The 20195-nt window shown below is 43.9% G+C and overlaps 1 protein-coding gene across 1 annotated transcript in view; it reads right to left on the reverse strand.

Annotated features, from left to right (window-relative positions):
* Positions 1 to 7165: 7165 nt before the first annotated feature.
* asic2 (acid-sensing (proton-gated) ion channel 2) overlaps positions 7166 to 20195 on the reverse strand; it is a gene marked incomplete at both ends in the record, with an annotated part of 205278 nt that continues 192248 nt past the window's right edge. The window contains 8 exons of the mRNA XM_083676824.1: positions 7166 to 7267; positions 9346 to 9414; positions 10140 to 10219; positions 10394 to 10485; positions 11510 to 11663; positions 14164 to 14220; positions 14675 to 14825; positions 18818 to 18945. Of these exons, the coding sequence (XP_083532950.1) occupies positions 7166 to 7267; positions 9346 to 9414; positions 10140 to 10219; positions 10394 to 10485; positions 11510 to 11663; positions 14164 to 14220; positions 14675 to 14825; positions 18818 to 18945 (833 nt within the window). The remainder of the gene's footprint in view (positions 7268 to 9345; positions 9415 to 10139; positions 10220 to 10393; positions 10486 to 11509; positions 11664 to 14163; positions 14221 to 14674; positions 14826 to 18817; positions 18946 to 20195) is intronic.

Here is a 20195-nt window from a genome sequence, read left to right on the forward strand (position 1 = left end):
AATCTCTACTGTCTCTATCTCAATAAAGCAGAAATACCCTAAAAACATATTAAAAAAAAAGAACTACAACAGGATTTCTAATCCAGAGCCATTTAACCAACAGAAATGAGAACTATCACAACAACTTTATGCATTGGGCTGGTCAGTGCTGACACCAGGGCCTTTTCTCATGGGTATACAAAGGTTAATTCATTAATAGTTTGTTGATTCCCCTGTAATGAAATCACTTTGCAGTCATTTGCACAGGGACTACAGTACGTGACCATCAGAATCCACTAATTGGAAACAGATAGGATGTTTATTATTCGGCTCCATTGCAGGGGCTAGTATATTTTCCTTGGGTCTAATTCCACGGCAGGTGGTTTTTGCTGGGACTGATCAGTGCCTCTCTCACATGCAATTAACTTTTAGAGCGTTCTGTGTAGCTCTGGAGACAGCTGCTGGCAAAGGCAATTAAAATAGGCAACAATCGATCTAATTAGAAAGGCTTCTCCACAGAGGCTTGCAAGGCTGTGGGCACGGAGGAGAGGTAATTCCACATACAAATTCACTGATGTTTATCACACAAAACACAATGCTATGATTAACTGGCTTGCTATTGAATACTGAATATAAAGGCCAAGTCTCATGGACACACTTGCATCAATCTGTATGTGTTTGTGTCTGTCTATCAGCCTAGCCTCTCTGTCTCCCTTCTCTCTCTCTTTCTCCCCCCCCCCCCCCCCCCTCGCTCTCTCACACATGCACACACTAATGGTCTGTTTTAACAGCGAAAAAAAGTCTTCTGCCGGTGGCGATGCATCTTCAGGTCATTAAGTCATTCAGAAGTTATCTCACACAGAGGCTAGAGACCTTTATTCATGACATTTTGTAAAGGGCAAGCTTTTTAAATGTTCATAGAAATAAATGATCTCCCCTTTTACTTCAATAAACTCCATCAATTGACGGTTTTATACATTTAGTTTCTTATGCCTTGAAAGCGTAATTGTTTTTCCATTCAGGGTCATGATAAAGATTATTCAGAGTCATGATAAATTACTTACTGATGTAGCCTAGGCGGTTGATTCCCATAGTACAAGATCACATTTATATACAGTATATATATGCGATCTGCACATCCACAGACTCAGAGCACAGGATCAGCCATGGTACAGCATCCCTGGAGCAGTTAGAGGTTCATCTATTCTATTCGATGATAATTCAGCAAGGCCAACATACTACGGAAATATACTAGCCATAGAATCAGCAGACTGTGCCATATAGACAGAATGCTCAGATCAAAGACACGCAGAATTACCGATAAAATAATCTCCTTCCATGCCAGGCTGGCATGAGCCATAGTACCATTTCACAGATGGCTGTACGTTTGGCTGAGCTACAGTATGACCACTAGATGGCAGAAGCATCCAACAACCAAATAGGTTTGAAATAAATGAATTCCTGGGAAAATGTATTAGGGATTAGGGTTATGGGGTATTTTCGATTCAAGAATTGTTTGATAATCATCATTATTGTTCCAATAAAACTCAGGCTAGCAACACCATCATGGGCTTGAGGTTTGGATGATGCTCACATTTCAAGGGCAACCTAGAAGGCTGTATTGTGATGAAACATAAATCAGCGTTATCTGTTTCTCAGAGGGTCCTCTGGAAGAACTCACTGTATTATTGAATTGATAGCCATGCTCATCTCGTAACATGACAGGTATTGTTTCTCTAAGAAGGATATTTAATGCACTGCCTCTCTGATGTGCAGCATGGATTCCTCAGATTACTTTTTCCTCACGTCATTTTAACAAACATATTTCTCTGGGATGGATGGAGTTGGAGAAACATGATTTGAATTTTGGAAGCCCTGAACCTTTCACTGCTGCTTGTGGGGTTTTCCATGTGCGTTGAGTGAAAATCTAGCGATTCTGCTTACTCTCTGCAACCATTGTTGGGCTTCATTGCTCCCCCTGCTGTTTGGCAAAATAATAATCTTACTGAGGGGTGCGCACACACACACACACACACACACACACACACACACACACACACACACACACACACACACACACACACACACACACACTGTAGGTTTAGGAAAAGGTGCCATCTGTGTTCATGATTCATCAATTGCAACCCCCACTAGTGCAACTGTCACATACAATAGGCTGTTGTGAATGTATATGTAGATCTGCACTTAATGTAAATTTATTCCACGTTTTTTCCTACATACTGTAGATGCACTGTACAGCACTCCGGATGTTTTGCTTTAAGTAACAGACATGTCCTCTGAGGATACATAACATTCCTGTGCTTGAGGACTGGTCAGGTGGGTGGATCCATGTACTTTGTTAGCAAAGTGGTTGATTAGCCCAGCTAACTGTACAAAATGACATTGATTTCCCAGGGCCTCATTAAGATTGCACTTAAAAGAGCCCCATCAAGTCTAAGGTTTGTGATTACTTTAGCGATCAGCTCTCCAATGCAATAAACAGGAGCAGCAAGTGATTAAATATGACTTAGCCCGTGGTCACAGTATAACGAGCTGCAGGGTTGAGTGAGGGAGACAGTGATTTCCATTGGGTCGCCATGGGCACTGCTTGCTTAGTCACGCCAAAATGAAAAAATGATGAGCCCCCCCCCCCCCCCATCTCCTCGACAATAAGGGAGATGATTTATTATCTCAGTCATCATGGAGACAAGAAAAACATAGTTCATTTTTAGAAACACAGGGTAAATGTTTCATTGAATAAGGAAACTAGATTTGACTCACCTTATACCTTCATCAGGACAGAAATCTGGTCCATAATGGAAATAATGGCTCTGATTTTAGATTTTCATCACTGGACTTTGAACAGGCTGATGATGACAGACTCGATGTGATCAACAGGAAGCCAACCCTAAACCTCTCTTTGAATAGAAAATGCAATTATGGTAGCAAATATCCATTATGTGAGTAAGTATTTGGAAAAACCCATTAATGGTGCATCTCAGGCCCAATACATGAGTCTAGCTATGGCCTAGTGGAGGCTAGTGGAGGTAGAAATCGGAGGACATGCTCATTGTAATGCATGGAATCAAACGTGTGTTTGATCAAATGGAAATGCTTGTTTGATACCATTCCTCATTCCATTCCATACATTACAATGAGCCTCCACCACCCTCCCCTGATGTGGCCTGACTGGCACAACACAGGAGAGTTCATGAGATTGGATTTGATGTTTAGATATTCCCCCCCGCAAATAGCAAAGCAGCCAGATAGGGTGCTGCATTGGTAAAGAGCTGGCCCAAGATGACCTTTAAACTGTGTTTAGTTTGGCTGATGACAGCTTTAGGACAATACTGAGATGAATTCCTCTAATCCCTTTTCCTTCTCACAGACTGACTTTCAGTTTTTCTATCCAATGTCTTCATTCATTCTTTCTTTAATATCATTTTAAACTCTTCCCATATTAAACATCTGTTGTTCGTTCTCTACTCGTCTTTCTCCTTTCCGTCTCTATCTATCCTGTCTGTCTCCTTTGAGTCAGGAAGTAATTAAGTGAAGAGCTTGAATAGAGCTTAAATACATATGTTGTATGATGTGATGGATTATAGCACTTACATTGCACTCAAGCTGCTTTGAAAACACTAATCTGAAAACTGTTCCTAGACGTTGAAACAAATTCCGTTCACAAAAGAGAGACACCAGGGTTAACAAAAAAAATGAAAAGATCTAAGCTACACAAAAGCCTTTAAAAGACAACAAAAAGAATATGCTGCCTCATACTGTGTATGTGTTTTTGTGTTTGTATATTTTAAATCGATGACAAATAGTGTCTGTTTACATGAAAGAGAGGTGGAGATGCACTCTGCATGACTTCAGGCGATGTCTAATGCCCAAATATATGCTCAGTGAACTTAGAATGAACCCGGGCCCCTCGCATCTGTGTCCAGACGTACTCAAGGTCTGAGTACATGAATAGCCCATTCTCACAACTAGAGGTCTAATGTCTCATGTTGGTCATCTTGAAGATATTCTAAAGCTGCTTCCTAAACAATGATAAAAGAAAATTCATGCCCAATGTTAATGATGCCCAATGTTAATAATATGAGTTTCAGCAGTGGGTTAGGGTTAGGGTTTGTGGGTAATGGGCAGTGGGTTAGGGTAATGTGAGGTGCGTATCATCTCTGTTTTTCAAGGTACTTTTTAGTCCTTGAATAACATTTTCTCAGAGCAGAAACGATCATCGGACAGTTGAATTAATGAAACCATCGTATACTCAGGGAGAGAGACACAGACACAGCTCTAAGTGCCAAGCAAAAAGCTAACAGGATTTCTTTTCGAGTGTAGTGATGCAAAATAAAACCTGACCAGCAGCACAAAATGGCTTTCAAGTGAATTATCTCCCTCAGTTATTATGTGTGTAATGCTTGTGTGACTGCTCTGGTGTTCAGGGTGCTCTGTAATCATTCAGAGTTGAGTGGAAGGACGCTTAAAAGCTTGTGGAAGAGATGTCAGAGAGGAAAATCGGATCTCGCCGTTACATTTCTGTCAAACTCAATGTACCTTGGATCCCTTGCAGGAGTTGTCAGAGCCCTACAGTACGCGCTCTGCCAACTGATGCTTTTCCTCCAGCTACCACAACAGATAAACTTAGAGTTGGAGAATATTCACCAGTGTTTTGCCCCGAGCATCCTCTTACAAAACACATTGAGAAAAGCAATGATATCTGTGCAGAACAGGCAGAAGGGTATGAAAAGGACACAGCTGCAAAACACTTTTTTTTTTTAATTGTTTCACATTAAAAACACATACCGTATGCTGCATCACAAAATGAAAAAGCAGCCCTGCAATAACAATATAAACCAAAAGAGAAAAAGAACGACCAGTGGCATTTTCACTGAAACGCACATGTCCAATAGTAATGTACCTGATTACTATACAGAATGGTTGAGGACATGGGCAGAGGAGACGTGGGAAGCCATACATGAGAAGATATCAACACACAGCAGGTTCAACAACAGACAGGAAATCATAGTTTAAACAGTCTCACAAAGCACTTCATTTCCATCTGTACTATGCATAACCATCATAATAGAGACTCTATGTCTCTGGATAATTATGGATAATGAATATACTACCTTGTGCTGTATGTACTTGCCATGTACTTGCCATTGATTTATGTAGGTATGCAACCATTATACTGTAATAGAACTCAGGTCAGTGGGGCAAAGCATTCTACGGTACAAACACACAAATTAAAATCAATCCCTCTTCATGTGAGCGAAGATGGCCTTTCTTTTAATATGGCATGACACATTCCATGATTCTGAAATACTTGGATCTTCAATTAGAGGCAATGAGATTCATCAGGAGATTATCTAAATCGTTGTCCATATCCCAGTCTAAATTCTATAATTACTATAACTGCGTCAGATAAGATGGTAGATTAAACTGGAGATTTGGAAAAACAAAATCTAATGAAATGAGTATTAGTCAAATTACTATTGGTTCAAATGAAAATACAACTCTCATGTAGGGATTGGAAAACAAGAAGAAATCATACAACTTTTGCAAACTATTAGAGAACCATACTCAAGGTCTCTTGAGGACGAGGATTTCATAATCAACCACGGCGCTCTCATTCGTAATCAGAGACCTTCATTTAAGCCCATTTTTAATTGACACACCTGCTTCAGACATGACACACAGCCTGTCTCGTACCAGGTTCTGTTCTCTGAGCACAACACCAATATGTACACCACAAAACAACACACCCTGCATCCTCCAACTTGATACAAACCTCATTTCAACACCACTGAATCTACATAATATAATCATCATTCTCATTATCACCATAACCGTGATTATCATGAAAATGCTGTTCTTAATTGCCTCAGCTGGGGTATCTTCTACTGACGGACAAACTGACTCAGTGTCTGTTTAGACCGTAATACGCTCTCCAAACAACCAACCCACAGCATGGAGCTCAAATGAAAGCAAATAAACACCTTCAGCATGTTAATTTACGAGAGACATTTGTACTGCTTGTATAATGCCAGGCAAACAATGTCACACTCCACCTCTCTGCCTTGTCTGAGCTTCCACATTGCCCAGTGCTTTAACTCCGCTGAGGAGCTGCTGCCAAGAGCGTGAGTTATGGGAGAGTTATGTAAACGTGAGAATACGGCAGCAGTTAGACATGTCTGAGACAGTTCAGCACCCCAGAACCCTGCGTTCCCTCTGCATAGCCTACTTACCTTTTAGTCAGTTGAACTGAAATTAATTGGACTGTTGTATTAAAAAAAAATATATATTGACTGCAAAACATCTTCTAATGAATTCATCCAGCATATTCTTTCAACATCAATGCTAATATAGTACCCTCAATAGTAACACTCTGTCCCACAAATGTCATTTGGCACCTATACAAATCCATCCACAAAATGGAGCTGCAAAGATGGATGGAATTACATATGAGATATGACGTCGTAGAGAACCATGTTCAATTTGTACAGAGAGAGAGAAAGAGAGAGAGAGAGAGAGAAAGAGAGAGAGAGACGTCAGATGGCACACATGTACAGTAAAGCAACAATGCAGTCCAGCATCAGCATCAGCAGAGAGAGAGAGAGAGAGAGAGAGAGAGAGAGAGAAACCATATCCAAGAGAAACCGGTGCATGCAATTTCGGACAGTTCACTGTTATGGTACAATTTTGGCAGTAGACCAGTAGACTGATGAATGGCACATGTTTACAGATGTCCTGTACATAGATGAGACCCCCTTCCTGTCCTGTTAGTGTTGGGGATGTCTGTGTGTGGAGATCCGTACTGTAGGTCTGCTGTAGGATGAACCCAGGGGGGAAGGGGAGTGGAGGGGAGGGGAGGGGGAGGCTGCCTTCCTCCTGCAGTAACACTATAGTAACAGTAAAGGAGAGAGCCAATAGGTCCAGGCCACAGTTCCTTCATCCCCATTGTGCTACAGGCAGGCAGGGTGCAGGCAGGGTGGTTGTGACAGTGGCCAGGCCCAGCAGCACTGTCCTCTGATCAGCCACCCCTCTCCTGTCACACGTCCTTTCCTCTCGGGTCGCTTAGTCCTGCCTGTGTAGAAGGGCTGCTCAGTGGCAGCGCCCCCTGGTGGTGAACGCGCACAGCGCTCTGGATGTTTGTGTGTGTGGGTGGGGGGGGTCTGGGGGCTCAGCAGGCGATCTCCTCCAGTGTGCCCAGGGTGGTCTGCAGGGGGACGCTCACCGTGTGGCTGATGGCCTCTGAGTGGTTCCCCACGGGGTCACAGGAACTCTAGAACAGGTGAGACACATGGAGGTTTTGATACAGTACATCAGGGGAGGCTGGTGGAGGTAAACATCTGAGGACAGGCTCATTGTAATGCATGGAATGCATTAGATACCAATGATACCATTCCTCATTCCATTCAACGCATTAGAATGAGCCCGTCCTCCGATTTCTACCTCCATCAGCCTCCACTGCAGTATATACATTATACACTGCAGTTTTACCATGGGTTCACAGGGAGAAACCACACCTCAACTCCTCCTATCTTATTCCATGCTGTTTCTGTCACCTCCCCAGTCAAACTTCATATTGTTATCTATCGTCCCCCAGGTCAGCTTGGTGACTTCTTAGAAGAGATGGATGTCCTTCTCAGCTTCTTCCCTGAGGACGACACACTGCTCTCACTACTGGGTGACTTCAACATCCAGTCAGAGAAGCTTCACTCGTCTGGAGTACTTGACCTTCTCTCCTCCTTCGACCTTACCCTGTCCCACTCTCCTCCGACTCATAAGGCGGGCAATCAGCTCGACCTTGTCTTCACCAGATACACCCATACCTCCAACTTTACTGTTACCCCTCTTCCAGTTTATGATCATCATTTTGTATCCTTCTCCCTTCCCCTCAAATCCACCCCCTCCCAGTCAGACTCTACCCACACTCTCGTCGCAACCTGCGTACCCTCTCCCTCACCGCTCTCTCTTCCTCTGTCTTATCTTCCCTACCCTCTGTTGAATCCTTCTCCCTTCTATCCACTGATGCAGCCTCCTCCACCCTCCTGTACACTCTTTTCTCATACTTTGACTCTCTCTGTCCACTGACCTTAAGGTCAGCACAATCCTCTCCACGCACTCCTTGGCTGTCTGAAACCCTGCAAGCTTGTAGTATAGGGCAGCTGAGAGGAAATGGAGTAAAACCGGCCTCCATGATGACCTAAAACTGTTCTAAATCTCTCTCTTCTCCTCCACTACACCTCCTCTGCATCAGCTGCTAAAGCTTCTTACTACCATTACAGAATTCAATCCTTTGCCTCTGACCCAAGAAAACTGTTCTCCACATTTTCCTCCCTCCTCAACCCACCTCCTCCCCTTCCTCCCTCCTCCCTGTCTGCAGGTGACTTCGTCACCTGCTTTGAAAAGAAGGTTGATGACATTAGCAGCTCTTTCTCTCTACCTCTCGTCAACACTGCTCCCAAACCCACTGCGCTACACTCGGTCTCTGGTTTATCAGCTCTTTCCCCCCCCTCCCCTGATGATACTCTAAAACTGGGCACATCCAAGCAGCAACCACCTGCCTTCTCGATCTTTTCCCCTCCCCCTTTCTCCAATCCATTTCCAAAGGCCTCCTTCCATTCCTTACCACCATAATCAATTCCGCTCTATCCACAGGATCTGTCTCAGCTGCCTTTAAGACAGCCAGATTCGAGCTTCTTCTCAAGAAACCAACTTGACCTGTCTGCTGTCCATAACTACAGACTGGTATCCCTTCTCTCATTCTTATCTAAAACCCTAGAACGTGCTGTCTCTAATCAACTATTAAGTGTCTCACTATCTCCTTCAGAACAACCTCCTTGACCCTCAGCAATCCGGCTTTCAGGCTGGGCACTCTACTGAGACTGCTCTCCTTGCTGTCACGGAGGCCCTCCACTCTGCTCGAGCTTCCTCCCTCTCCTCTGTTCTCATTCTTCTGGACCTGACTGCTGGTGCTCGACTACCGTGTGGCAAAGGGAACAGCACTACCTATATTCCGCCATAGACTGAAGACCCATCTCCTCAGGCTACATCTTGACTGTCCCTCCTAAAGACCTCTTCATCCCTACTACCTCCCTGTAGTTTCTCTACTTTAAATTTAAAAAAAGTAATTCTTCCTTCTTCTAGCATTGTGACTGCCAACGGCCCCTGGTCCTAGCATAGATTTGTTTTTCTTATGATGGCTGATGTATAGATGATTCACTTACTTAGACAAATGTACTTGTTGTAAGTCGCTTTGGATAAAGGTGTCTGCTAAATGTCTAAAATGTAAAATGTAACAAAGACACTTTAATCAAAACTGAACTTTATATCGAGTCGAGAACATCTTTTCCTTACCACGTCCTCTCCATGACTCTCCTCCTCCTCATCTCGGCTCAAGAGGTCCAGCAGTCTGTCCTTCACCACCTGACACCAGCACACACAATTCATGTCATTGTGGCTGTCATAGTATCCAGTCGGCTGTCATAGTATCCAGATACTGTATTGTAACATCCTTGCTCTTCATAAATTATGGCTGTAAATATTCTAGGAGCAATTGAGTTTATTGCTTATGTAATTATGTTATAATTGCAGTCATAAGCGTCACCTTGACTATTATTTCAGTGGAAGTCATTAAAAACTCAAAAGAGCACCAGCTCCTTCTGTCAGCTACAAAACAGACTCCACCCCCCCCCCCCACCCCCCCCCCCACCCCCCCATCTCAACCCAGACCAGCTATTAAACATGAGAGTGGCTCTAAAAAGGATTTTTCCAAAGCCCTGCGGGCAGTGAATGAGCTTTTGTGTTTGGCAGGGCTCCATGCAGACGACAGCAGAAAGAGAGGAACTAGCAGCGAAACTGGCTTAATGAAAAAGTCTCATCATAGCTCAATCACTCAGCCAGACGTCGGATGTATGAAAAGCTCTTTTATCTACAGTATGTCTTATCTAATGTGAATGTGAACTTGTATGTGTGGATGGTCTTGTGGGTCAATGTGTGTGTGTGTGTGTGTGTGTGTGTGTGTGTGTGTGTGTGTGTGTGTGTGTGTGTGTGTGTGTGTGTGTCTGTGTGTGTGTGTGTGTGTGTGTGTGTGTGTGTGTGTCAGTGGGTGAAAAGAAGAGGTTCTGGAGAGATTTTACTGTATGGCTGACCTCGTAAGCGTAGTCAAACAGCTCCAGTATAGTGAGGATGCTGGCTCCAATGAACAGACCCATCTGACCACCAATATCACCTAGAAGACCAAGGAGAGAGTTAGACATAGAAAGACAGAAAAAAAAGAAAGGAAAGGAAAGAAGGAAGGAAAAGGAGGAAAGGAAAAATGGAGGAAAGAAAGAAGGAAGTAATGAAGTTAGGAAAATAATACCAAAACAGATAGTTGCAGAAATAGCTAGATAAGTAAACGTACCCAGTAAGCCTGCCACTTCATAGGCTTTCTTCTGCTCTATAGTCTCATAGTTCAGGGCCTCAAAGAACACGTCCAAGACCAGGATGTTGTCACTGAGAGAGGGTCAGATCAGATCAGAATTAAAGGAAGTTTTTATGAGATCACCCCTCCTAGTATTTACCAGCATCATCTATCAGTCACTCAACTGGTGAGTCAATCAATCGTTCTATCTTACAATCCATCTGTCCTTTTTCTGTTTAAATCTCTGTCTATGATAAACAGGGCGTATGCCTCTCTAACAGGGGAGGCTGGTGGTGGCAGACATCGGAGGGGACAGGCTCATTGTAATGCATGGAACGCAATGATTCCATTCCATACATTACAAAAAGAGCCATCCTGCGATTTCTGCCTCAACCCACCCTCCCATGCTCTCGAAATAATACAGTGGCTTATCATTCATTGTCAGACGAAAGCTTACTTACTAAGCTTATTGTAATAAATAAATCATGATGATCCAATAAATCATGATGCACATTATAGAAACATTAGTACTGTTTCATTTTATTACAGTACTTTGTCATGTTCAGATGGCTGCATTCATTTAAAAACATAATGTGTTTATTGTAATCATGACTCCAATACAGTACTTAGCTGATTTCTTGAATGACAAGCTTCCTATTTCCATTGAATTGTTTCTAATCTAAGTGAGATTGGAATTAAGAGCACCTGTACCACTACTTTACTTTCCAGATTGGAATTAAGAGCACCTGTACCACTACTTTACTTTCCAGCTGTACAGCTGGAAATGAGACAAGCTGCAGATACTATCTATCCATACCAAAGCTCTTATCTTAGTAGGTGAAAAGACTCACATTGTAAAAGCATTTGGAAAAGAGTCACTCATTCCTCTTTGTCTTTATCCAGTCAAACTATTGTTCCAATCAGCTGGTCGTTAAAATACAGAGCAGGCTGTTTTTGATTTTCATTATTTCAACAAAGAAATGATGCCGCTAACATCCAGTACATTGAGCCATTGTTGTTGATACAGTTTGACATGTTATATATATACTTTTATTCTGCATCCATCTCTTGGCTGGGGCTTGCCCTCGGGGGAGAACAGGGAGGGAGGGCGCTTACGTGATGTACTTCTCAGACTTGTTGAACTTCTTCTCCAGGTAGCGTGCGGAGGTCTTACTGGGGATCTTGACCATGGACAACTCCTTGTTGTAGCGGGTCATGTTACATGGAGTCCTGCAGATGCAGTTGCTGCTCTCCAGCACTGACAGCTTAGCTACAGGGCAGAAGACATGGAGGATAGGACACAGGGAGAGACGGTAGAGGGTTAATGGGTGAGAGGGTGAGAGGGTGAGAGGAGAGAGGCAGAGTGAGGCAAGGAAGAAGAGCTGAAGGGAAAAATGCTTGTCAGCTCTTTTTGATGTAGAGAAAAATTGTCTGCCATAGTGCCAGCTGTACAGAGGGTTCTGTACCCTTGTGCTCAGAGCGTTAAGCTGTTATTGTTTCTGACAGTCAGGGGGCAACAAGGCTGCCATCTCTGCTCTTAGTCTGAGGGCAACTGAGGGCGGGCATATGAATGCACAAGCACACACACACACCACACACACACACACACACACACACACACACACACACACACACACACACACACACACACACACACACACACACACACACACACACACACACACACACACACACACAGAACCCACACACAGCCTTGACAATCCTTAAGCCCTGTTTACTCCTGAACTACTATTTACTCATAACAACTATACAAGTCAACATCAATGGCATGGGTGAAGACAAAAGAATCCAAAAAACAACCACAATAAACAAACACAACCCACTGAACCTCCATCTAAAGTATTCCCTATAATCTCAAATCTTCACTCTGCAATTTATTGGTAAACAATGGTAGGTTGACCCGGGAGACCTGTTAGTACAATGGAGAGGTACTGTACTCATTGGCTGGCAGAAATCACATGTTGAGCCCACTGTCAGCCTCAGATCATTTAGTTGTTCAAAGTGTGTGTTGGTCACTGACATTATAACCAGCTCGGCTCAGCAACAACTAGCCCTACAAGGCATTATAACTGCTATAACTGCTATAACTGCATTATAACGCTTGTCAAAAAAACGAACAGTGATGTTTTCCAGCCATATCCCCAGCAGGTTTAAACAATCTAATCTGTCTGTCTCTATCCAAATCCTCTCCCTTTGACAATAACCATGGTCCTCCTGACTCATATTCTCAATACATCCCACCCTGCTGGGTTCTCTGAATACATGAAAATCTGATCTTATGAACCTTATCTTTGACTATGACAATGCTGTGGCGGCGAGGCGGGCTGGCCAGCGCTCTGTGCTCAGGGTAGAGTATCCTCCTGGCGTACTAATAGCCTGCAGGGCCTAGTGGTCACGTAATTGCAACAGGAAATTCAATATGGCATCTGAGTCGACTTTCATTTTCATTCAAATAAGGGGTTATTGGATCCGGGTAGCAGTGTGCATTCATATCCCTGATCTAGCCGCCCTCCTTCCCTCCCTCTCTGCTACTTCTCTATCGAAAACAGCTCAAATGACCATATTTATTTCCTATTTAACAGGTAATTAAGGGACAGGGTTTTTAAGGTCCAAACACACTTAATAACTGTCTGAAGCTCTGAACATTGTCTGTTTCAGTTAGTCGTAGTTGGACCCAGACAGGAGAACATAATCCTTTTCATTGTGTTACTTAGATCCAAAATGTCGGAAATAATTATGCTTTGTTCATTCTATCTATACAACCACATTTGTAAAAAATATTATACTGGTGACATGATTGACATCTGTATGATAACATGTTACTCTTGGCAAAGGAGGTAATCTCGTGTTCATCTCAATAGCCATTACACACACTGAGAGAGTGTTTTCTCCTCTCAGTCTGCAATTAGAAGCAGAGAAGATTGCTAGTTTCCTCTATTGTAGTCTAGTTGTATGTTCTTCAGAGAGAACAGATGCAGCTGCGTCCCATTAAAATAACAGTTGGTTCCACATAAGTGTTTTTGACTCGAAAGCTTCATTCTAAACTTATAAGTATTTGAAAACTTTACTGGTGGGTATATCAAATTGTCCCTGAGTTCCGAGGAGAGCTGATTTGCATAGACTGATTCAAACTGTGTGTCTGGATTGTGTAAGTCCCACCATTTTAAATGAAAGCAATTTAGGAGGGAGAGGAAGAAAGTCTGGACTGAATATCATAGCTCTCTACAATTTCCCCTGCTTCATATACATTGGTTTCAAATCCTTGTTAGAGCCACATCCCCTAATTACAGAGAGACTAAGCCAAAGTGTGCCTGTGTCTGTCAACCCATAGGTAACAGTGCAGTAGGTGCGCGAGTGAGAGAATGTGTCTGCTCAATTCTGTCAGGAGAATAGAGAAGCTCAGCCTCACGAAAAAACCTCATTAACACTTTTCAATAAAGTTGATTTCGAGAAATTCAGAAGGCCAGGTCTCATCTGACTTTCATGAGCCCCTTCAGTATGAGGCTGTGGTCAGTATTAGGTTAAGTTAATATTTTAAAACTAGTGTCATGATATTTAGGAAGTGAGTACAAAAATCTATATTCCAAAGTTGTCAATATACCTGGTCCAAATCACAAAATGATATCCAACTGTTTTTGAATGCAAGGCTAAGAGAGAGCCCCCTCACACCCTCCCCCGTGTGTGTGTGTGTGTGTGTGTGTGTGTGTGTGTGTGTATGTCTGTGGTTTGAGAGTGGTATCTGCCCTTACCAAGGGCAGGCTCTGCACAGTCTTTATACTGCTCAGGGGTGCAGAATGGAGAATCACCTATGAAGAAAGGAGAGAGATATTTCAGATAAAGACATTCTTGGAGATCAGTTTTAAAAATGAAGCACCTCTGAATTACTCATGAGACAAACGGCAAACAACTCCAATTACTGGAACAGTCAAGGTGACCTAAACTTCCCTCTGCTAGCTACAGTACAGTACCTCAGAGGGAGAGAGAGAGAGAGAGAGAGAGAGAGAGAGAGAGAGAGAGAGAGAGAAGCAGGTAAAAAACTGATTGACAACCCTCACCACAAACCTTGAGCCTTTATCCATACCAGATATCAGGTTAATTTTACATCAAGCTAAGCTGCTGTAACTTCTCTCAGAAAACATATCAAACGTTCCTGTTGTGGATCAGATTAAATAGACTGCCTTTAGCCAAAGCAGTATCTCTACCCGCAATATTTTGATTTGTGGTGAAGGTTGAAGAGACAGAGATGTGCTGTCTGCTTACCAGGCATGTGCACCATCCTACAGTTGCAGTTTTCCACAATGTAGCGTGTCTCGCAGTCGATCCTGCAGGCTGTCACACTGTACACCTGGAAGAAGCCAGAGTCCAGGGCCTTGGACTCACACTCTCCCCAGGGAGGAGGCAGGTAGGTCAGCTACAACAAAGGAGACATGGGGGTACAGATGTGTGTGTGTCTAGAGACAGAAAGAGAGACCAGGCTAGTTGTACATGACTTGGTCCCTTTCAGCCAATGTTTGTGAACTCCGAGTGGATCGCCAAAATGATCATGCATACGTGAATGCTCAAAATGAACCCAAATCCCTCTGAAGTGAACCAACGGAAAGAGATGGAGTTTGAATTAAAGATGGTGCTGTGAGAACAAAGTGGATTGAGACCTCATCACTGCTGCAATTGAGTCCTCACTCAAACGGAAGGTCAGTGTGAATACAGAAATAAGTTATTTTATTTGGTTTGGAGTTATTGTGATTTGGAGACATCATTTGTGATTAAGAGACGTCAGAGAGTGGCAGCAGAAGGCCCCAGCAGGGTCTTTGATACACAGCGGGCTCAAAGACAAAGGGACAGAGAGGATCTTGATAACAGAACGGGTTTGAGTGGGATACATTCACAGATACACTGGCCCTGGCTGTGAAAGAGCGTCAACAACAGAACAGGCTCCAAAAACACAAAGCTCCAAAGGCTCCCCTCCTAACCCCCATGGCTCTGTGGATGAGGACAGCAGCTGAGGAGAGAGGAGCACCAGGAGGAGCTGAGTGAGAGCCCATCTGCCCGGCAACATGGGCAGCCTGCTCGAGCCTTGCGCCCGGTGTCCATCACCCAACTCCCTCTGCTCCCCTTTTTTCTCATTCACTTTCATTACAATGCATCGTGGGAGATTCAGTGTCCCCAGCCAAAAGAACTGTTTTTGGATTAAAGAGACTCTTGTTCTTCCAGGTCAGATCTGGCTCTGGTGTGCTTGTTAGCACAGACAACGCTGGAGACAAGGCCCGCCAATCAGGGAGAGATACTGTATCCATGGCCTAGATTATAGCAGCTTGCTGTTGTAAAATTGCACACAAAATCAACCCCAATTTCAAAAAGCACAAAGTTGTTTGAAACACCGCTAATCGACCCTACTGTTTCTGAAATTCTCCAATTCACAATTAAAATGTCTTCGCAAAAGGCCAGTAGTCAGTCCTATGAAACAGATACTTTGAAGACAAAATCAATTCGATTAAGATTCTCTCAGCAGACCATAACCTTTCGGATCACCTTCACACCTCAGCTAATCTTTGCTGATGTCCTCATTAGAGCCGCCTCTGGCTGATAGAAAACCCTGTAATCAAATAATCAAAGCAGCTCCATGTCAGCTGCCACATCGCTGAGATCAGATGACCTGATTAAACCCTCTCTAATGACGGCCATGGCCTCTGTCCCTCCCTACACATTATTAATCAATGACCAGGCTTCTTGTATAAGGCCAAGGCCCACTCCTGATTAGACTTCACACAGCTGAATCAACAAGGGACATTGTTTATATGGAAACATGAATATTGTGGAAGAATGTGGAAACTATAGTTTAAGCTTTGAGTATAGACTTAAACTCGCCTTTTCCTAAACTGAATGTGGGTGTGCCATCACCACTAACCAGTGAGGAAAACATTAAGGTTCTACCCACAACCCTCAACACACAAGTTCATTGTGGATCAATAGAGCTGCTGCCAAGTTCAAAAGCCATTACTCTAAAACCATTGCCTTGACAGAGCACAGAGTGAGACCAAGATGCTTTCATGAAAACTTTCTGTTTCCTCCCTCTGTAGTTTACAGAACTGGAATTCACAGGCATGGGAACACAGTAGCCGTTTGACTTCTGGGTAAAGCATTGAATACTGAAAGACACTTTCAAAATAATAAACTCCCTCATACTTTAAATGCTTTAAATAGCAAGATAGAGGAGGCTGAATACCTAGACTGAGTGTGTGTGTGTGTGTGTGTGTGTGTGTGTGTGTGTGTGTGTGTGTGTGTGTGTGTGTGTGTGTGTGTGTGTGTGTGTGTGCGTGCGCGTGTGTGTGTGCATGTGTGTTTGTGCGCGTGTGTGTGTACACGTGTGTGGATGCATATGTGTGTGGGTGTTCACTAAATGCCCACAGTGGCTTTGGCTGTGTACTTTGGCTTCTGTGGCCTTTAGTACATTTAATGAGATGTCTTGTAGGTGGAAACAATACGAGGAGCAGAGATGAGTTTTGTTTCAGCTCAGAGCACGGCTCAGGCACAATGAGGCTGATTGGATCTGATTACAATCACCCACTAATGACCAGAGAACTGTGTGCTACAAGTTCCCTCACCAAATTACTGCTCATGAAAGATACATCTCCTCTATCCAATCTGATAATGAGGTACTTTTTTTCCCCGCATATCTTCGTTGAAGTCCTTGGGGTGCCTGCAGATCTAAGTTGAGAGAAGTTCCTTGAACTCCAAAAGGAAAGAAACACTGTGGGAAGTCGTCAGAATCTCCTAATTCAAATGCAAAGCTGAGTTAATTAGCTGGAGCTAAATTTACTGTTTCCCACTGCGTTGGGCTCGCGGGCGCGGAGAGAACGCCAAAGCACAGCCACGGCCACAGCAGCAGCAGCAGCAGAGCCTGTAACAGCCACAGTCCAGGAACTGAGGAGATGAACAGAGACGGTACTGAGCTCTCACTGCCCAGGGGGCCTGACCACCCCCTGATAAAGACCCTCTAAAGACACCCCCTGCCTTCTGCTATGGAGTTGCTTGAGAATTGCTAGGCTGCGAGAGAGAAGCCATGTTTACTGCTTTCTGTTTATATCCTCTTTTTACTGTATTGTGCCTGACTGTTTCCAGAACTTGACTGAAGGGTCTAAACTTACAAATTGATTGAGTATATTTTTGATCATTTGTTTAATTTCCTTTTTGAAATTATGTGTTTTTACAGGTTTTTTTCTTTACGTTTTCTGTCAGTACATGGTTGCCTGTGGAGCAATGATCTCATTCATATGCTGGAGGCACAAGCAATTTAAAAAATGAGAAAAAAAAACATTCGTCTTGACAGAAATCTATCATCTAGGACAAGGGCAATCTAGCCAAGTCCCTCTGGCAACCTAAACACAACATCTCTGGGGTCAGAGAGGGAGGGAGAGAGAGAGGAAGAGAGAGAAGGAGAGGGAGAGGGAGAGCGAGGGAGGGAGAGAGAGTAGGAGAGATGGAGAGAGACAAAGGGCAGAGAGAGGGGATGCATATCATCGTATAGTCTGGTGTGTACGGCCAACAGTTTGGCCAATCGGCTGCATCTTGACCCTCAGTGGAACAGAGACAAGAGCCCGGACCAGACCGCTCCATCCATCCAGATAGTCTCAGATCACCCTGGGCAGAGTGGTCAGTGGCCTTCAGACCACTGACCACTGGCCATAGAGAAACACTGCATGGTTCTGCAGCCCGCCAACCTCAACCTTCTCCTTACACAGACCCTCACCAAGATCAAACCCAGAAACCAGGCCTCCAGGCCAGTATAAAATAACATCCCTGTGAAGTAGCCAACGGTTTATTCACGTGACACACTTGAACTACAGTTAGAGGTGCATGTGAATGCGCCCAGTAGCCTTGATGCTAGCCTTGTGCTGGTGAAGTGCTTCAGTATGATTAAGTGGAAATGACTGGAGGTGAACCACCTAGCTGACAGCAAGGTCAGGAACACTGACAGAGTAGGTGGGAGGTTATCATCAGTCAGTGCACACCCACTGAGTGTCTGCAGAGGAGGGACTTAGGGGAGACACAGGGATTACATATACCTAAGTGTAATGTATATGCAGAACACATGCACGCACAAACTCACGCACATACATACCCACACACACACGCACACGCACGCACACACACACACACACACACACACACACACACACACATACACACACACACACACACACACACACACACACACACACACACACACACACACTACAGCATATGAAGGGTTCTTTATCAGCCATGTATAGTTTTCATTTCTGAGAGATCAGATCCATTCAGGAGGAGGGTGAAATTGACATGATATAAGAATTATATGAAATGGGAGGTAAACAAGGGAGCAAATCCCAAAACTGTGCAATGATTGAGGACATGGGCACCTACCCTCTGCTCCTGTGTAGCAACAAACGTCTGGAACCCCGGTGCGACCCCAAAGCCCAGCTCATGGACGAAGGGGGGCTCAGCCTGGCTGTGGATCTGCACCCGCACCCCAGCCTCAAATGCTGTCTCCTCTGTAAAAAACACACACACACACACACACACACACACACACACACACACACACACACACACACAGAGGGAGTCAACAGAGTCACTATTGTTCACTGGCACACACATGCACACATGCACGCACACTCGCACACGCACACACAGATGCGCACGCACGCACGCACGCACGCACGCACGCACACTGGTAGAAATAGTTCACACAGAAGAAATCTATGAACACATACTTTTGCACGTAAATATTTAACAATTATTTTTATGAAACCACCTTGAGCAGATTGTCTGCCCTCTTCATCTTTATGGATATAACCCACACTTTCAGTGTGAAGTCGGACCATTTGCCTTGGCTCCACATCAAACAGAGGTGCAGGAATAGAGATTCCAGGCTGTATGCTAACTCTACAGATGAAAAGGCTTTTTATCCAGCGATTCAAAACACATGCACACGCGCTCGTGCACGCGCGTACACACACACACACACACACACACACACACACACACACACACACACACACACACATACTAATGTAAGGACACTAGCAGAGGCACTGACACTCTTCTAGTTTCTAGCCTCTTCCAGACAATCTCACTCACTCTCCCATAGACCAAATGGAGGCAGTCAGACAAAAACACAAACTAACATTTACGGGAAGAGGAGGCTTTATTAAAATCAATAACTTTCTCAATCCCTCAGGTCCAGTGGTCATGTTCTTGCACGTTCAATCAAACCTGACAAGCAGCAGCCTCAATCAGGTGGTGGAGCAAGGGTAACATCGGCCCAGCTCTTGGGGTTTGTCAGCCTCTTAAATGGTCAGCTGTGACAGAGAGCACAAACACAAATCCTACTCCCCGCCGTTCGTCAATCAAAGATCTGCACTCACAATGGAAACACACTGTGGCTACATTTGAAGGAGGAGAATGGGGTTAATACCAGGGGGAAATAAATAATACAGGTGGTGTTGCTCAGACCAGGAGCCAGTGAAGAAAGTCCCGGAAACAGCTTTGATGTGTGTGCTTGGTTTCTAAAATGGACTTTATTAGCATTTGGATCCTTCAGGCAAACCGAATGTTTTTATTTTGACAGAGACATGGCTAACCAAATTGATCCCAGTGACTTGAATAAGTCCCTGTCCCACAGCGTTCACGCTTAGCAAAAATAATAAGTATTATAAAGAGTCCCTGATCAATTCTCAGATGTGGTCCTTTTAATCAATACATTGCATTTTAAATGTGCCCCAGTCAGGTTTTAACTTTG

This window comes from Argentina silus (assembly GCF_951799395.1).
Source record: "Argentina silus genome assembly, chromosome: 9".
NCBI lineage: Eukaryota > Metazoa > Chordata > Actinopteri > Argentiniformes > Argentinidae > Argentina > Argentina silus.